This window comes from Musa acuminata, chromosome BXJ2-6 (genome assembly GCF_036884655.1).
Source record: "Musa acuminata AAA Group cultivar baxijiao chromosome BXJ2-6, Cavendish_Baxijiao_AAA, whole genome shotgun sequence".
NCBI classification, from domain to species: domain Eukaryota; kingdom Viridiplantae; phylum Streptophyta; class Magnoliopsida; order Zingiberales; family Musaceae; genus Musa; species Musa acuminata.
In genome coordinates, this window is record NC_088343.1 from 23,146,905 (window position 1) to 23,163,337 (window position 16,433).

Sequence of the window (16,433 nt, forward strand, 5' to 3'; positions counted from 1 at the left end):
TTCTTAAATCATATTTTTTTGCCACAATTCAATCTCTTGAAGTTTCAAGAAATAATACTATTGTAAGATCTTGACGAAGGCTAAATATTGAGTGGTTGCTTCTATAACTACTGAACTTTATTAGATTCAATCATTACTATATTAATTATTGATCACAAGTTTTGATCCTCCATCGATATATTATGATAATATTGGGATAATATATCTATGTACAAATCTTATATTTCACTCTCAAAGCACATAGTTATTGATTTTTATTTTGCTCGTGATAAGGTTTAAAATGGTGAGCTACGTATCTCTCATATCTCATCTTCTGATCAACTTACGGATGCTCTTACCAAGCCTTTATCTCACCAACAACTCTTATTCGGTCGTCCAAGATCTGTGTCTCCAATGAAAGCACAATCTTACGGGGACATATTAGAAAATATATTAAGAAAAATCAATCGTGATAAGATTATCATTATTTTCTTAATAATTTGATAATATGTTGTCATAATTTTAAATCATAAAAATTATGATAACATACTATCACGATTCTATAAATGATAAAGATCATGTTCCATCTCCTACATTATGAAAAGATTTAGATGAATATTTTATATTTTATGATCTCTATATAAATACATACCTACTATCAATAAAAATTCAATGTATATATTGAAATACAATGTGATACAAGTGTATTGTACAGGTCCCAATTAACCGTGTTCTCTCGAGAAAACAAAGTCAATGGTGTTTATCCGTCTGAAGCCTGTACCGCAGAAATGATTTTTTAGCAGTGTTTGGCAATGTCGATGATCGTGAATTTAGACCTTTAGAAAAAGATTTCTTTATATCGAAACGATGTATATGACTTTAAAGGAATGCAAATCAACTTAAGAAAAAGAAAAAAGAAATATACTATTACTTCCCTTTGGAGTATAACTTGCGTTGTTGATTGGAATCAGTCGTCGTCAGTAGAAATTGATAGACGAACACTGCAAGATTTGACACAGGTATTCTAAGTGATTTGATGTGCTCAGTTGGAATGATATCCACGTAATAATGGAGAAGACCTACTAGCATGGCAACAGTAGAGGAGATATAGAGAGGGGAGAAAGGATGGGAAGAAGAAAAAAGAAAACAAGAAGTTAAATTAACAAAAATGGAGAGAAATTTCTATGTTAAAATATTAAAAATAATATATATATATATATATAATTAATTAATTAATTAATTTATGGTTTGGCTATTTGAACCACCAATCTGATGTATGACCACTATGACTACTATGCAAACGCTTCACCAAGCAAGATATACTCCAAAGGTCTTACCAACAATCTGATGTATTGACCACGGTCATACTATTAACGGTTTTACCAACAATCTCCATGATTACCTACAAAATTATAGAAAACGATCATAAAAATTAGAACATCTGTTAGCCTATAGCCACCCGAGCAAATTAAATTTATATTTTGGCTCATAAAAGAAACAAATCATGGATGACGTTCACGTGCAGCTTTTAGAGTTTTTGAATATTTATGGCTATTGAGTAAATTACCTTAACCAACAATACGATTCCAAGTAGTTCAAAAACTAACATACTTCCCACCTTATGATAGCTAAATTAAAAAAAAAAAAACTAGGATCATAAGTCTGGACATGCAATCATTTGGACAATATGAAGAAACAGAGAACACAGATCCTCGAACTTATGATTTTCCCATTCAAAACTTACGCTAGTGGCAAAACACTATGGTTTAGAATTGTTCTGAAAATTAACTACTCATCCCACCACCTATAATGTAGAAGATTATGCTGATTGAATGGTAACAGTTATGTCTACAAAATCATGTAGTTTCTAAACACTGTCTACTTCTATACAGAAGAGGCATAAGAATACATAGGTACATAACAGAAACAAAATAATAAAACTCACTAGTATGTACAATATGAAGCTTTCTGCATCATCTCAAAGAAATTAGCATGGAAGCAGACTTCCAACCTTTGCCGAATGAAGAACATTCTGTAGCTTCCCACAAGGCCACGCAATTAATTATTGTCAGGGTCGTAGGCCACAGTTTGATTTGAACTTTAAATAACACAGCGAGTTCAAGTTCTGCCACTTTTGATCTGTTCAACCATGCTTCTGGCCAATTGCTTTACAATCTTAAGTGAAAGACACAAACCAGTAGAGGGTGTGGTTGCTCTACCCATGGAAGTCCTCGTAAGAAGATGCACCAGAGGAATCACTTTGAAAAGGTGTGGTTTCTCTTGGAGTCGATGGGACTGAATCACGTTGCAGTGTCAACCCTTAAGAAGATAAAGAATCAAAAAACAAGTTAGTGAGACATCAAAGAGAGTGGCCATTCTGTGCTTGATATCCTAGAAAATAAAGAACAGAGAAAAATACTAATAGAACTCTTCACTAATGCTAGCAAATAATGGGGATCAAAAGGATAGGGTAGTTGCTATGTGCTAAATACCAATGAAAACCAAGAATGGAAGAAAAAATGCATGAGGTTGGTAAAAGGCACTAGTGGAAAATGCTTGCAGCCCATTACTTAGGTTGTTGTGTGTGTGACAAATGAAAAAAAAAAAAGGAAAACATTTAACAGTCAAGGTATTTGTTTCAACCATTTTGTTGAGAAATCTGTTGGATCCACAACCATTTAAATTTGGCCAGCAGTGAATTATAAATGTGAACCTAGGTTACATTCGAGAATACCTAATCCCAAGGTTGATGTCATGAACACATTGTTGCATCACAGATGGAAAATGGTACCGGGGGAGAGAAAAAGAGAGGGTGTTGGGATGAGCCATCGGAAGTGATAATTCTAGCCCTCCAACAAAATCTAAAATCTAGACTACGACAAAGTATGAAATGTGGAGGTGAAGGCCTTTTTCAGGAACCATGTTTAACTTGAAAAGGTCATTTCTATAATAAACAAAATGAATGTATTGAAACATAGAACTACCTGAATTCTTTTGTCCTCTTGACCGGAACTTCTTAGTGTGCCGCCTTATAAGCTTCTTAGCTTTTGTTATGGTCAATTGTCTGGCAAATGGAGAGAACTCAACATCACTCTCGCTCCACTCACCATGATAGTCATTTTCTGCATCACCTCTCATAGTTCTCAGCACGAACGCTTTAGCTTTGCGCCGCTGAGAATTGAAAAGCCCTCTGATGGAAGTGACAAAACCATCACCAGCCCCATCACTTGGCCGCTTAAGCCAAGATATAGGGAACTGATCAGATTTTCCAGGCTGACCTCCATCACTATCACTGAAGTTAAGATCAATCTCAGGAACAGAATTCTCATGTACCTCTCGGTGGCTTTGGGCCTTATCCTTGAATTTCTTACCCTATATGAGAAAATGTTGTGACAAAGTTGAATGGTCTGATTAACATATCAAGCACAGATTATTTGAATCTAAATATTAAAAAAAATCCAAATTAGTTATACATGTGATACATGTAATTAACTAGAAGAATTACAATTAGCTAAATCTTTTCATTATGCATTGCCGCTAAATGCATCTAAAGGTATCATATGATGTTTACCACTTATTCTAGTTTACCATACTTGCCTGCATGCCAGTTACTGACTTCAGGACTCCCCAGATAATATGTTTCTTAACTCGCGAAAATAGCCTCCTCCAGGTGCCAGTAAAATCAACACGGTGAAAAGTGTCCATCAGCAGCCTCAAATCATTAACAGCAAATCTTGATCCCTCATAAGTAACGAGTAACTCAACCTGTAAGGGAGTAAATCAGAAATGAGAATTAAGTAATCGACATTAGCAACAGCATACTGAATTGTCAATATTTGATTTAGATGTCAGAAACAACCAACCTGGCTTATCTTGATATTATGAAATTCCATCATTTTTCGGGCTCTAGCTCTTTTTTCATCTTGAGTTTTCCCTACTCGCTTTTCCTCATGAGACAAACGACCTGATTTAACAGACTTTGAGTCTTTTGGTTTATTTCTGGATGTTTCATTAGCTGTGTGCTGATTTTCTGACATTGAGTTAAGAGGCCCACTTTTTGAGGAGACAGTCAAAGATTGAACTTGCAAAACAAGCTCATTGGCTACAGACTCTGCCACATTTTCTTCCCATGTTCTATCAAATGAAGATGTTCGCCTAAGTTCTGGATTTGAACCACATACCATATTTGCCTTTAAGCTCTGCAACTTAGAGACCTGCAAACAAATCTCCATTTAAGGAATATAATAATAATCCAACTGTGTTATTTCATAATGATGCATGTTGTGAAACTTCCAACACTTCGATTAACCAAAATTGATAATTGGTTACACATATAACACAAAGTTCAAAAGACATCATTAATAATGAAGAAGTTGAACTATGAGCATTTTTTAAAATAATAATTTCTTGTTAAAAAGTTGAGCATAAATTACCTGAGAAGAATCAGCATGAACAGCAGTGTGAGTAGACCCAACATTCGCCGACATAGCTGCAGTTGCACTCAGTCTACCTGAAGCCTCAGATTCTCTTGTAGATTGGCTAGTTGAAGCTCCTTCAAGGCCACCAAAGTTTTTCCTTGGACGTCTTGAACCAGCAGTCGTGGAAACTTTCCAGACTTCCTTTATTTTTTTAATAGAAACACAGCAAACTCAAAGTAGTTTATGAGAATATCATGGACATATAATAATGAATAATTTACAAACTATGACTAACCTGCCGTCTTTGTGAATCTTGTTCTTCTTCTGGGAAAAAGTAATCCCACATCATTCTGTACATAGTTTCAGTTAAATAAATCTTCAATGGATAGATCTCCACCTACAATGATTATTTGTTAATAGAACAGTATATAGTGTTAAATATTATATAAATCCAAGAAAAGACAATAATTAACTCTTTTTGCTAGAGATTAAACTGTTAAAAATGTGAAACCACAGAATTAAAATGAGTTATATTCTCACATAGAGAAAGCAGAAAGCAATCATACAAGTAACTTGAACACTACAAAGCAAAAGATGTACATGCAAGTATAAACATGATGCTTAAAGCTTATATAACAAAAGAAGTTTACGGACAAAATTCACGCAAGAAGCAATCAACACAGAAGTCATTCTAAGAAGTGGAGTACAAAGCATGGAATTCAAGTTCATCTGGTTCGGGCTCAGCATGGAATTCAATTTACCCATCCGAACCTAAACCGAATCATGGAGCAGCCCCATTTTGGGCAGTCCAGTCTGGTCTGCGTAATTAAAAAAGAAAATGTCAAAACCATCTAGAGATCGCGAGTCCTCTTCTTTGTACACGCAGAGTGCGTGAGCCCTTTTCACTGTACATGCGGGCGTGCTGCTGCCCACTGATTCGGCACCCATCGTGTGCCGCCGACCTTGGGTATGCTTTCTCCTCTCCTCCTCTTCCTGTACCTCACTGTTTCCTCTTCTTCCTTCCTCTTTCTCCTCCACAGCCTCCTCTTCCTCCTCATTTTTCTCCTCCATTGCCTAGTCCTATTCTTCCTCCACCACCTCCTCCATTGCCTCCTCTTCTCCCTTGCTCCTCGCTCTTCCTCCTTCCTCCTCTTCCTCAACCATCTTCTCTTCTTCCTTCCTCTTCCTCCACCTCCTCTTCTTCCTCTTCCTCCTCTTTCCCCACCCCCTCTTTTTCTGTCATCTTTAGTACATACCGGTGTATCATGTGTTGGTATACTAGTGTACCAGTTTGGCCAGGAATCAGTAGAGTATGAAATTGCATTCGTTGGTACAAAGTGAAGGGATGATCAGTTCATAGTCAGTTCAACTGAATGGATATGAGTAGCAAGTATCAACTTAATTTTATAAGTCATGTGCAATTCTTTACATGCATATAGAAGATTCACAGTGTAACTATATTTTATGACTATTTTGGTTATGGTCTTAGTAACTATAACTTGATAATCTTAAGTATGGTATATATATACGCATTAACTGTTTCACATTCACAAAAATATATATATATGTTACCAAAAAAGGAATGACTCTTTGCTTCGCATCTTATGAACCATGATGCTTCCTCTGTTCGAGTAGATCCAAAGCACTCACCAAAATGCTGATCTAAAGTGAAGGTTATCTGCAATGGATTTTTTTAATTCTTGAAGGTTATTATCATTGGTTGTTGTAGTAGAATATGGCATTTGAGTTCATAGGATGGGACTTAGCAAGCACATGCAGATATGGCACCACTGTGAGTTTGGGTCATAGCAGCAGCTGCAAGCTCAAGCTATGTAACCATATATTGACTTTGGTTAAGATTTAGGTCCATAGGAACAGTTTAGCCCAATCACCTCATTACAAAACACAGTTTTTCTACAATGCTCAGTCCTACAAAAATGAAGAGGAAAGGCTTTCAACATCCTCCACTTGGATAGGATACCTACTTATGCTCCATTTTTATCATTGATGGGATGGTATTGTATCACTTGATTAAGGCTGATACTAAATTAAGGAGGAAGAAAGATATCAAATAAGGGAGTGAAATGTTTGCTGTTATTCAACCAATGATTTAAAAAGCGTTAGGCGCCAAAAGGCGCCAAGGTCCAAAAACGCCCGAGGCGCTAGGCGCTCGCCCGAACGAAGCAAGGCGATAAAATATAAAAAATATATAATATAATTAATATAATTATTTAAATAAAAATATACTATTAAATTAAGAAAATCGAGTACAAAATCACAATGTCATATTAATAAAAAGTCTCAAAAATCAAAACAATAAAATTTTACATCAAATCTATTGAGTTGCTCTGTACACTTGTCATTTATTCTGAAACCTAACAATAATTTTAAATAAATAAAAATTAATAGTATTAAAATCAAAATAATATATTATTAATCTAAAAAATAAAAATACTATTATTAGTATACAGTTAGCAGTATACTATTAATATATTGTTAACAGTATAGTGAGAAGAGTGTGAGAAGACCGAGGCTGCTAAGGCAACGACAGTGGTAGTGGGAGCGGGAGCGGCGAGCGATAGCAGGAGTGGGAGTGGGAGTGGGAGTGGGAGCGGGAGCTGCGAGCGGGAGTGGGAGTGGGAGCGAGAGCTACGAGCGGCGAGAGACGATTGTGGCAGCGGCGAGTAGCGACAATGGCAGCAGCAGCAGAGAGCAACGACAACGGAGAAGAAATCTCGACGACAAAATCGTGAGTGTTAGGGTTGGGGAAGTTGGGGAAATCGTGAGAGGGAGCCTATCGATGATTTTGTTGGTTCGATTGAACCAACTAAAGCACCGAAAACCGAACCAGACGTAAAACACTGGTTCGGTCGCCTGGTTTAACCCGGGCGCTCGCCCGAAGCGCCCGACGTCTGGGCTCGGGCGAGCGCCTCGTTGAAGCGAGGCGCTTGGACATGAAGCGAGGCGCTCGGGCCTCGCCTCGCCTCGCCCGAGCGCCTATTGAAATCACTGTGTTCAACAGTATTATCCAGCAATCAATTTCAGCTAAAAGGCTATACTAGTATCTCAGTTTTCCATTATTCCAGTATTGTCCTTTTAATAAGTTATTCACCTGCTTGGTTTTAGCAATCATCTGGCCTTTGCTTTCCACAATTTGTATTTTTTCTCCTCTCCATTTTCTTCCCAACTCATGCATTCAAAGCATTGAATATTGTGGAAAGAAAATATATGGATTAATCTTTGAGACAACAACTGGTTGGCATGTGCCATAACTGAATTTAAGTTTGAGGCCCAAATCAGACTCATTGCACCCACAATGATGCATGACTGTAGGAGCAGACAGTAGGCAAGATATTAGCAGAGAAAGGTTTTATAATGCATCAAGGCATTATACTTTAAAATGTATTTCAACCAGTTTTGGTTGAAACCAGTAGAGTTCGACCAAACTAGGCTAATTCTAGAATTTCAACTGGTTTCAACTGCAACCAGATACATTCCTTAGTCAAAATCAAGTACTTCATGTACCAGACTCTGGTCAGCCACCTGGTACAGGTTATATTATAAACTAAAAGCATGTGTACTTGTTTTATGTCAGAAGAATGGAGTTGAAGTTTTTTCTTTTATCAATGCTTAGATCATGGGTTTTAATACCGCCAGATACAGTTTGATTCGGGTAATATTTATTGATTCGATAGTCTACCAATATGTTCAAGTCTGGTACTACGAGTACTACCCTGTATGGGCCTTGTACTGGGCTTCCTGCCTGGTATATATACCTGGTAAGGGCCTATGCCAAGCAGCAAGCATACCAACCTTGATGAGACTACGAACTAGTCATTAAGGCTTGTTGGGTGGCTATCAGCAGCCCCCACAAGTCCCTTTCTTCTCCTCACAGTCTCACTGCCTCTCTCACTCTCATTCTCTTTGAAATTTCTCTGAAAAATCATCTAATTTTCTCTCAACTCCCTTACAAACTATTGGAAGATCATTTGGGGTGGTTGATTTGCACAAGAAGAAGATTGAATCTCAAGAATTTGATAAAAATCTCTTCAAATCAATATAAATCCAAGCCAAACTCTAAGATGGTTTCATGCAATCAGGTTAAGGTTTATGATTATTTTTCAATATGTATCATAGACTAGGGCTAGATGTTCAAAATTGAAGCCTAGATTCTTGTAGATCACAAATGAGCAACCTTGAATTGCAAAATGGTTTGAACTCTGAAGAGGGATACCTATGCAGATGAAGATATTCTTTTCTAACATCCACCTGTCATCTACGAATACCAATGACAGTCAACCAAACATAATTGAAAAGTGCAATTATTAATGCAGGCAAACCAAAGAATTATTTTCCATTTGTAAATGCAAAATCTGTGGTTGCAAATGACACTAGTTATGAGAAATGGAAAAACCTTTTAACATATTTATATGAATTCTACAAATTCAATTGTTTATATCTGATTAACCAACGACTACATTTGTTTAACAAAATGGCTTATTTAAAGAAGATCTGTAACAAAAAAATATTGAAAATTTTGATAAAAATATGCTAATAAATATTATTAGGACTTCTTACAAGCTTATTATGCTATTTCATTAACATAATTGTAAAATTCTAGTCAAGAACCTATTGGCGCAAAACAATAGAAAAGAAAAATTAATTTACTCAGCTAATCCTTTAACAGAACCAGCATATGGATTCATAATATAATGCCAATGGTCACACAAAAATTAATAAAACAATTAAAGAACTAGCTATATTTGATGGGATGAATTTTGGGCAATTGCAAAATAACAGATATAAAAAATATCAGTGTCACTCTAATGAAAATGTTAGGATTAATGTTTGCCGGTATATAACTTATAAAACATAAAGCATTTACATTCTAGAACACCTAGGGAAAACTTTATCTTGAAGATAAAATGAGAACTTGTTGAAGGTGGTGAAAGTATGTTCAAAGGAATGGTGGTGCAAGGAAAGGTATAGAATGACGTTAAAGAAATATTGATCCTACTTTGAAGTGTAATTTTACCCTCAGTAGGGCTCAAATGTGAAAAGATCCTCTATAGCTGAAACCAAATAGTTGAGACAGAATTTTAAAGATGCTCTATAGTTGAAACCAAATAGTTGAGACCAAGAATTTAAGTTTTGGCCTGAATGCCAAAACATGTATGTTGATATGAGCTAGTTAATACTATAGATAGACCTAATTTTGACCACTTTTGGAAACAATGTGAGGGATGGAACGAAAATGATGGTAGTGATGTCTGACAAAATTGCGAGAAGCAATTGTAGTGGATGAGAATGAAGAGAGGAAAGATAAATGGTGGTCGCCAAAACAATGTACGTTCTTGTAATGAAGTATGTGAGTGCTCGGCTAAAAGGAAGAGATGAAATGGTGCATTAACCTAAACAAGTCAAGAAGGGCATGAAAGTGATATACAGGAATGGGATGTGCATCTTCTGCATCATACATAATTCCTCTATTGGCAATAAGGTCAAATATGCTTAAGCATATACAAACTATACAAGTGTAACCTGGAAAAGTTCAAGAGGTGAATTTCCATCCTTTGGAGCACCTTGCTTGGCATCCACTCGAAGCATTACATTTCTGCATTGACATTTTGGTACTTGGATATCAGTGGAATAGATAAAAGAAAGTTTTCTTTGTTTTCCATAATTAAATAACATTCAACTTATATAAGGGACCAAAATAAGTTGAAAGAATCATGGTCATAATTGTGTCAAAGAAACAAAAGATATCATATATTATTATCTTAAGAATACACTAACATCTCTATGTACATACTTGTGAAAAAGATATCATTAGAAAATGAAGATTCTGTATTTTTTTTAACGATTTAACACAGCAGAACGCAATCATAGTAGATAATAATTCATTAAAGTTTAAGTTACTGTTCTCACAAATTCGCTAGTTTAGAAATTATTATAATGAAGCATGACACATAATTCCAGAAGAAAGCAATATGCTATCTTTTTCAATATTCATTATCATGTATGCCAATGAGTATCTAAAAAATGTACACAAGAAAATACTATTGGAACTAGATAGAAAAAAATTAGTTATGATTTTTCAATAATAAGAATTTCTAATTACAGTGAAATGTGACATAGAATAGAAGCAGAATTATTGTTTTCTTCTTTATTGTTGATGGTTATGTATGCTTTTTGGTGATACCAGAGAGCTGAAATAGCTGCAAATGATGGTAAAATCTGCTTGGACTTAGACTTGTTGCCAAACAATAATATCTACCAAATCCTTGATTCTGAAAGAGGAAGACAGCAGGATCAGGATTAAGATGCCCGACATAACTGACAGGTCACTCAACAAAACATGTAATGAAAGTGAAAAACCAATTAATCAATTAAACAAAACACTATTATATGGTTCTTTGTCTTCCTTGAACTTTTAGATTTCTAATGAAATAAAAAAATTGAGTTGCTCATTATAATTTTTAGGATTGTGGCCGTGGATTTCACTTTCGGCCAGTTAACGTTTGGTATTTACTAGTCTGGGTGTGAATCAAGATGCAGATTGCTCTATTTTGGGCCGTTCGATTTTTCTTTTTGCAGATGTATGTGTGGGTTTTCTCTTATAAAAGGGCCTGAGACAAATATTTAGGGCTTGATTTTTTATTTTAAAAGGATTGATTTGGATGCTTTTCCCTTTCTCCCACTTCGCAATGCTGCACGATTGTCACTACACGTTCTCCCTCTTGTTGTCACATGGTTGTTGCTCACTGCTTGTCACCCACCACCAACCGACAACCTCCGCCACATCTCTAGTATTTCTCTTTCTCCTCTTCTCCTTCTCTTCCATTTTGCCTCCTCCCTGAGCCTCATCTCAAGTATTTCTGTCTCCTCTTATTCTCCTTCTCATCCTCATCCTCTTCTACCCCCCACTCGGTGATGGCCTTCACCTCATCCCTAGTATTTCTCTTAAATACTTCTTCCTTCACCCTTTTTTATCCTTCCTCCATCTCCCTCCCCCTTCCCTTATAAAAATAGTATCATGGTACATGCCGGTGTACCATGTGCTGGTAGATCAGCATTAACCAGATCCGGGTCTAGTACATGAAATTTCATTCCTTGCTTGTTGAATGTATTGTTATCTGGTTGTGGCAAACATGGTTCCCCTTACCAGTCCGTACCAGTGTACCGACTAGTTGTCGGTATGGTGTGTATCGAGCTATACCAAGCTGTACCGAGCATACCGACATACGATATATGGAGACATATTGATGTACCGCTTGTATCAGTCCCCTATCGGACCGGTACATACCACGTATATTGAACGGTACAGTGAACCTTGGTGGCTAGTATATATAGAGTACACAGTTTTTAAAACCTCGTAACAAACAAGGCAAATCAAAAAAGTTTACAAGTGAAAGAAAAACACTTCCACAGATTTTGAGATACAAAATTGGTGTCTTGTAAATTAGTGTAGCACTAGTTAGATATAATTAAGAATTTTCTAAGGTAGATTGCATGCCATAGATCAATCAAAACTTTTTGGTACATTAACAAGGTAAGTTAATCTAAGTTGAAGGCTTCAAAGTCAACACAAAATGATCGAAGAAATGGCAAAAAAGCATGTCCTAAAAGACACAATTATTAGATGTCATGAGCAAGGTTCGCAATACTGTACCGTACCGATGTTTCGACCTGGGTTCGGTACCGGTACGGTACGGTATACCGAGCGGTATACTCAGGTGTGCCGAGTACTGTAGCTCTGCTACAGTGTTACAGTGCACTCGGACCGGTAACAGGCGGTCCGCGTACCGGCAACCTGTCGGACCGGTACGTACCGCCCGTACCGGGCGGTACAGTTTGGTACTGCAGACCATGGCCATGAGAATATTTTCACACGTGAACCCTACACGAATACTGCATTAATCTAAAGTAGAGTCACATTGAGGACCCTGAACCATCTTGGTGGTAGGAGCAAGATCTAAAATTGGTATTATCATATTCAAGGTATGCAATTTCGAATAATACCGTCCAGTATGGGCGGTACGTACCAGTCCGTCAGCTGACCGATACACAGACCACCCGTTACCGGATGGAACGAAATATATATATATATATATATATATATATATATATATATATATATATATATATATATATATAAGGCGACGTCGCATCGCCTTTTTCAGTGGCATCGCCAAGGCGACGTGACGTCACCTTTTATAATAATATTTATATATAAATATATATAATCTTTTATATATATATATATGTATATATACCGAGCGGTATACCGAACAGTATACCGCTTGGTATACAATATCGTACCGTACCGAGCGAACGTCGAAACTCCGGTACGGTACGATATTGCATACCTTGATCATATTCTACATCAAATTTATTATTATTAGAAATTACGTCTTGTTAATGTATACATTTATTATTTAGAATTTATATACAATATGTGGTCCTTATATAATATGCTTTTTGCATAATTCCTTATTGTTTTTTAGACTGAAACCACTTCGAATTTATATAATTTGACTGTCTAAATAAAAAAGGTTAGAAACAACCCTAAACTAGGTATTTTTCGGATTCTGACGGGCTCAGGTCACTCGAAACTGGTGCCACAGCATACACTGATGTACCATGTGTTAGTATATGCTGGGTTGGATTGGACCAATACTGGTGTTGTACCAGTATTGGTATGGGCCATACAACCAAGCAAGGTCGCCATACCAAGCTTCTCAGGAAGCATACTAGTATAGAAAAATACAAAGTGGTGAGCCTAATCAGAACCTTTTTTCTTTAACTTATGATAGTTGTCATAGTTTTCTCTTTGTTCTTTCGTTCTTTCTGCAACTCTCTGTCTCTTTGTCCTATTCCATCTTGTCTGAGTCATTACCTCCTTCCTGTATACATCCTCATCCTCATCCACAACCTCTCTTCCTCCTTTGTCTCTTCCTCCTCCACCTCATCCACCACCTCATATCTCTCTCTTTGTTTCATCTGGTTTTGATACAATATGCCCCAAGATTTCTTGGCTATATATGGTTGGAAACAAGGTTTGAAAGGCATCACATGAGCTGTTCCTCTCTTCCTCACATATGTGCTTCCTCCTCCCCTCCTATTCCACCTCATCCTTCTCCCAGCTACATTATTGTAGCCACCTCCACTCCACCACGTTGCCGCTACCACCTCCTCATCCTGTACTTCCTCCGATCTTTATGCCTCCTCCACCGCTACCTCCTCATCTTCATCCTCTTCCTCCTCTCCTGTTCTATCGCTTTCTTTTTAAAACTATAGGATAGGAATAAAATTTAAGACTGAAAACACCAATAGAATCTAAGATTTTAGACCAACAAGAATGTGGCAAGTATATAAAGGACAACTCTCGTAATATATAGCAGAAGAATGAACTCAATTAGTTTTGAAGGCTGTAAAACTTCAAATTGTAAAAGATTTTCAATAGATCAAGTATTCAATGGGATGAGGAGATCGAAAAATAAATAAGGAAAATATGAATATGAAACTATTGCAAAAAGATAAAAAAATGAAGATATATCATGTTGTGTGCTGGTGCCCTTTACGTTGTTCTAGTGTCTGGAAAAGTGTTGGAATAAACATACAATTGTCCAAGACGAGCATGATTAGATATATGTACGGCACCAAGGAAATTGATTGTACCAGTCAATACAGTTTGGTACTTACCAATCTGGTGAAGCGTAGGTATGTATCAGTCTGACAAGAACCAATACTAGACCATAGAGGCCAATTGGATCAATATTTTTTATTGTTTGTTCTGGTGGTACCATGTGTAAACCTGGTATTCGACTGGTTTTTGAAACTGGAGTTGGAACAAGATTTAAAATTTTGTTTCATGCCATCAGAAACAATAAAAAAGTAATTCCATTCACAAGAAACTGAGATATAATATTTCGGGACACTCTGAACATACTCATAAAACTAAGCTAAATGTTGTGAAAACATAAACCCTAAAAAAACATTACAATGAAAATATGATAAAATAGAGATCAGTCTGTGCAGGTAAACAATGTCTCCAGGTCATTGTGTTTTGAAGCATCTTGGTCTTGACATGAGGATAGCCAACCTTAGAGTGACAAAGGACCTTTAGGACCCTTCTTATTGGATGATTGGATCTAACTTAGCAAACCAGTTGACCATTTGATTGCAAAAAGAATTCCTGAACAAGCTCTTCTTCAAAGACAATTTGACATTTATGTCAGTCTGATGACAATAAGCACCATTAGAGTTCCCTTCACTATCATGCTGAGAGTATAAAGGGTAACCTAGATTAGCAGTCATCATTGACAGAAACACCTACCCACCTCAATAGGACCATGAGCATTGCACATAACTGATATGTTTGTATCTTGTCAAGTTCTATAGTTCTATGGATATTTTCTTTATTTCTTATTTCTTGGTGTTCTTCTTACATTATCAACTTATTTAAGCATATCACATACTGCATCATGACACTTCCACATACTGGCAGCTCAAGGTTGACACAAGGCATGCTTCCAACAAGGCAATTTTGGTCTAGGAAATATATTTTTTAATTTCTTTGATAGATAAATTATTTCATAGAGGTACTTTTGTTTCCCTTTCATGGCACTAAATTTTGGGTTCATCTAAGTCCAGTCACTAAATGCCTATTTTTGGAAGATTAGGGCAATACGTGACCTTTTCTTATTCAACATATCATGTTACATCTGCTACAAATGAGATCATCCTTTATTCTTTACGTGTAACACTAAACATGAATAAAATGGTCAACTTTAGAAAGTTAAGAAATAATACTGCAGTACAAACTGTATTCCCTCTATCTTTATGTTATTTTTCACTAAGATTAGTTGAAAATCATTTCTCAATCATGAAGCTTCTTCTTCCTGTAACTTTTCTTTGGCACTACAAATATGGATTAAATTTAACATAGAATTTTTCACCTATATACACATATACAATTATTCTGTTTATACACATAAAACAAATAAACATATAAACTTATATAGTTCTTCGCATTGGAATTGAATCTATCTTGCGCTGAAGCAACAAGTCATTCATTTCCATCTGCATAGCAAAATTTGATTTTTAGCCTTACAGATATCGACATTATGATTTTCTTTGATAGAAACTGAGGAAGTACAAATCAATAGTGATTAGGTCTTGGTAAATTACATTCTGAGATTTGTATACAATACAGATCCTATAAGATTTCAGCTGGTAGTTAGTGCATGCATCTCAAGATTCCCACATATTCGTTTCATTGTGGCTACAGATTGATCATGAAGAACTAATTATCCAGAAAAATATAACCAGTGGCATATAGATAACGCAACATCAGTGACATGAGATGATTATGCACAAAATATCATAAATCAAGACAGTCTGTAGTATGTACAAGTTATATATAGCGACTACCATGGCCAAAAAACTGTCTTTTAACTAACAGAACATAAGAGAAACAGATGGTCTTACTTTCCCCATTCTGGAGGAGCATTCCAAGCTGATAATAGCATGTCCGACTTGGCATTGGGCAGGCAATTTCTCACAACAAAAGACTTGGTAGTAAATCGAGCAACACCAATATCCTTGTAATCTCGATCAAAATCATATATCTGACATAACATTTGTAAAAGCATTGGATATTATTATATGATGATTAAAAATCACTAGACTTACAAATTATAAGCAAAATAATAACAAAATGTCTCATATTCTTTACAAAATGAATCTAAAACTGCCACAAATATGTTAGGAGCAAATTAATGGATTCTATGATTATACACTACATTGACAAGCTTCAAACAACAATATAATTCACATGAAATAAAGCACAAAAGCTATTTAGGAAAATAATTTTATTCCATTCAATTCTGGTTTTTCAACTCATTAAGACAATAGAGCTGTGATATAGTTGTTGATAATCATTTGGCACACATTGTTTAAGATGCACCCAAAATCCCTTCTGCAATGTTAGTTCTGAACTTCTGATCACCAACTGACTATGCACAGAAAAAC

The 16,433-nt window shown here is 36.1% G+C and overlaps 1 protein-coding gene across 2 annotated transcripts in view; it reads right to left on the reverse strand.

Moving 5' to 3' along the window:
- Positions 1 to 1,786: 1,786 nt before the first annotated feature.
- Positions 1,787 to 16,433, reverse strand: part of LOC135584963 (protein SABRE-like) — a 72,657-nt gene continuing 58,010 nt past the window's right edge. For both annotated transcript variants that reach the window (XM_065113403.1, XM_065113404.1), the window contains 8 exons: positions 15,891 to 16,030; positions 9,939 to 10,011; positions 4,693 to 4,794; positions 4,413 to 4,598; positions 3,843 to 4,193; positions 3,577 to 3,744; positions 2,964 to 3,351; positions 1,787 to 2,298 (listed from right to left, as the gene is read on the reverse strand). In XM_065113403.1, coding sequence (XP_064969475.1) covers positions 2,195 to 2,298; positions 2,964 to 3,351; positions 3,577 to 3,744; positions 3,843 to 4,193; positions 4,413 to 4,598; positions 4,693 to 4,794; positions 9,939 to 10,011; positions 15,891 to 16,030 — 1,512 coding nt within the window. In that variant the 3' untranslated portion in view covers positions 1,787 to 2,194. The remainder of the gene's footprint in view (positions 2,299 to 2,963; positions 3,352 to 3,576; positions 3,745 to 3,842; positions 4,194 to 4,412; positions 4,599 to 4,692; positions 4,795 to 9,938; positions 10,012 to 15,890; positions 16,031 to 16,433) is intronic.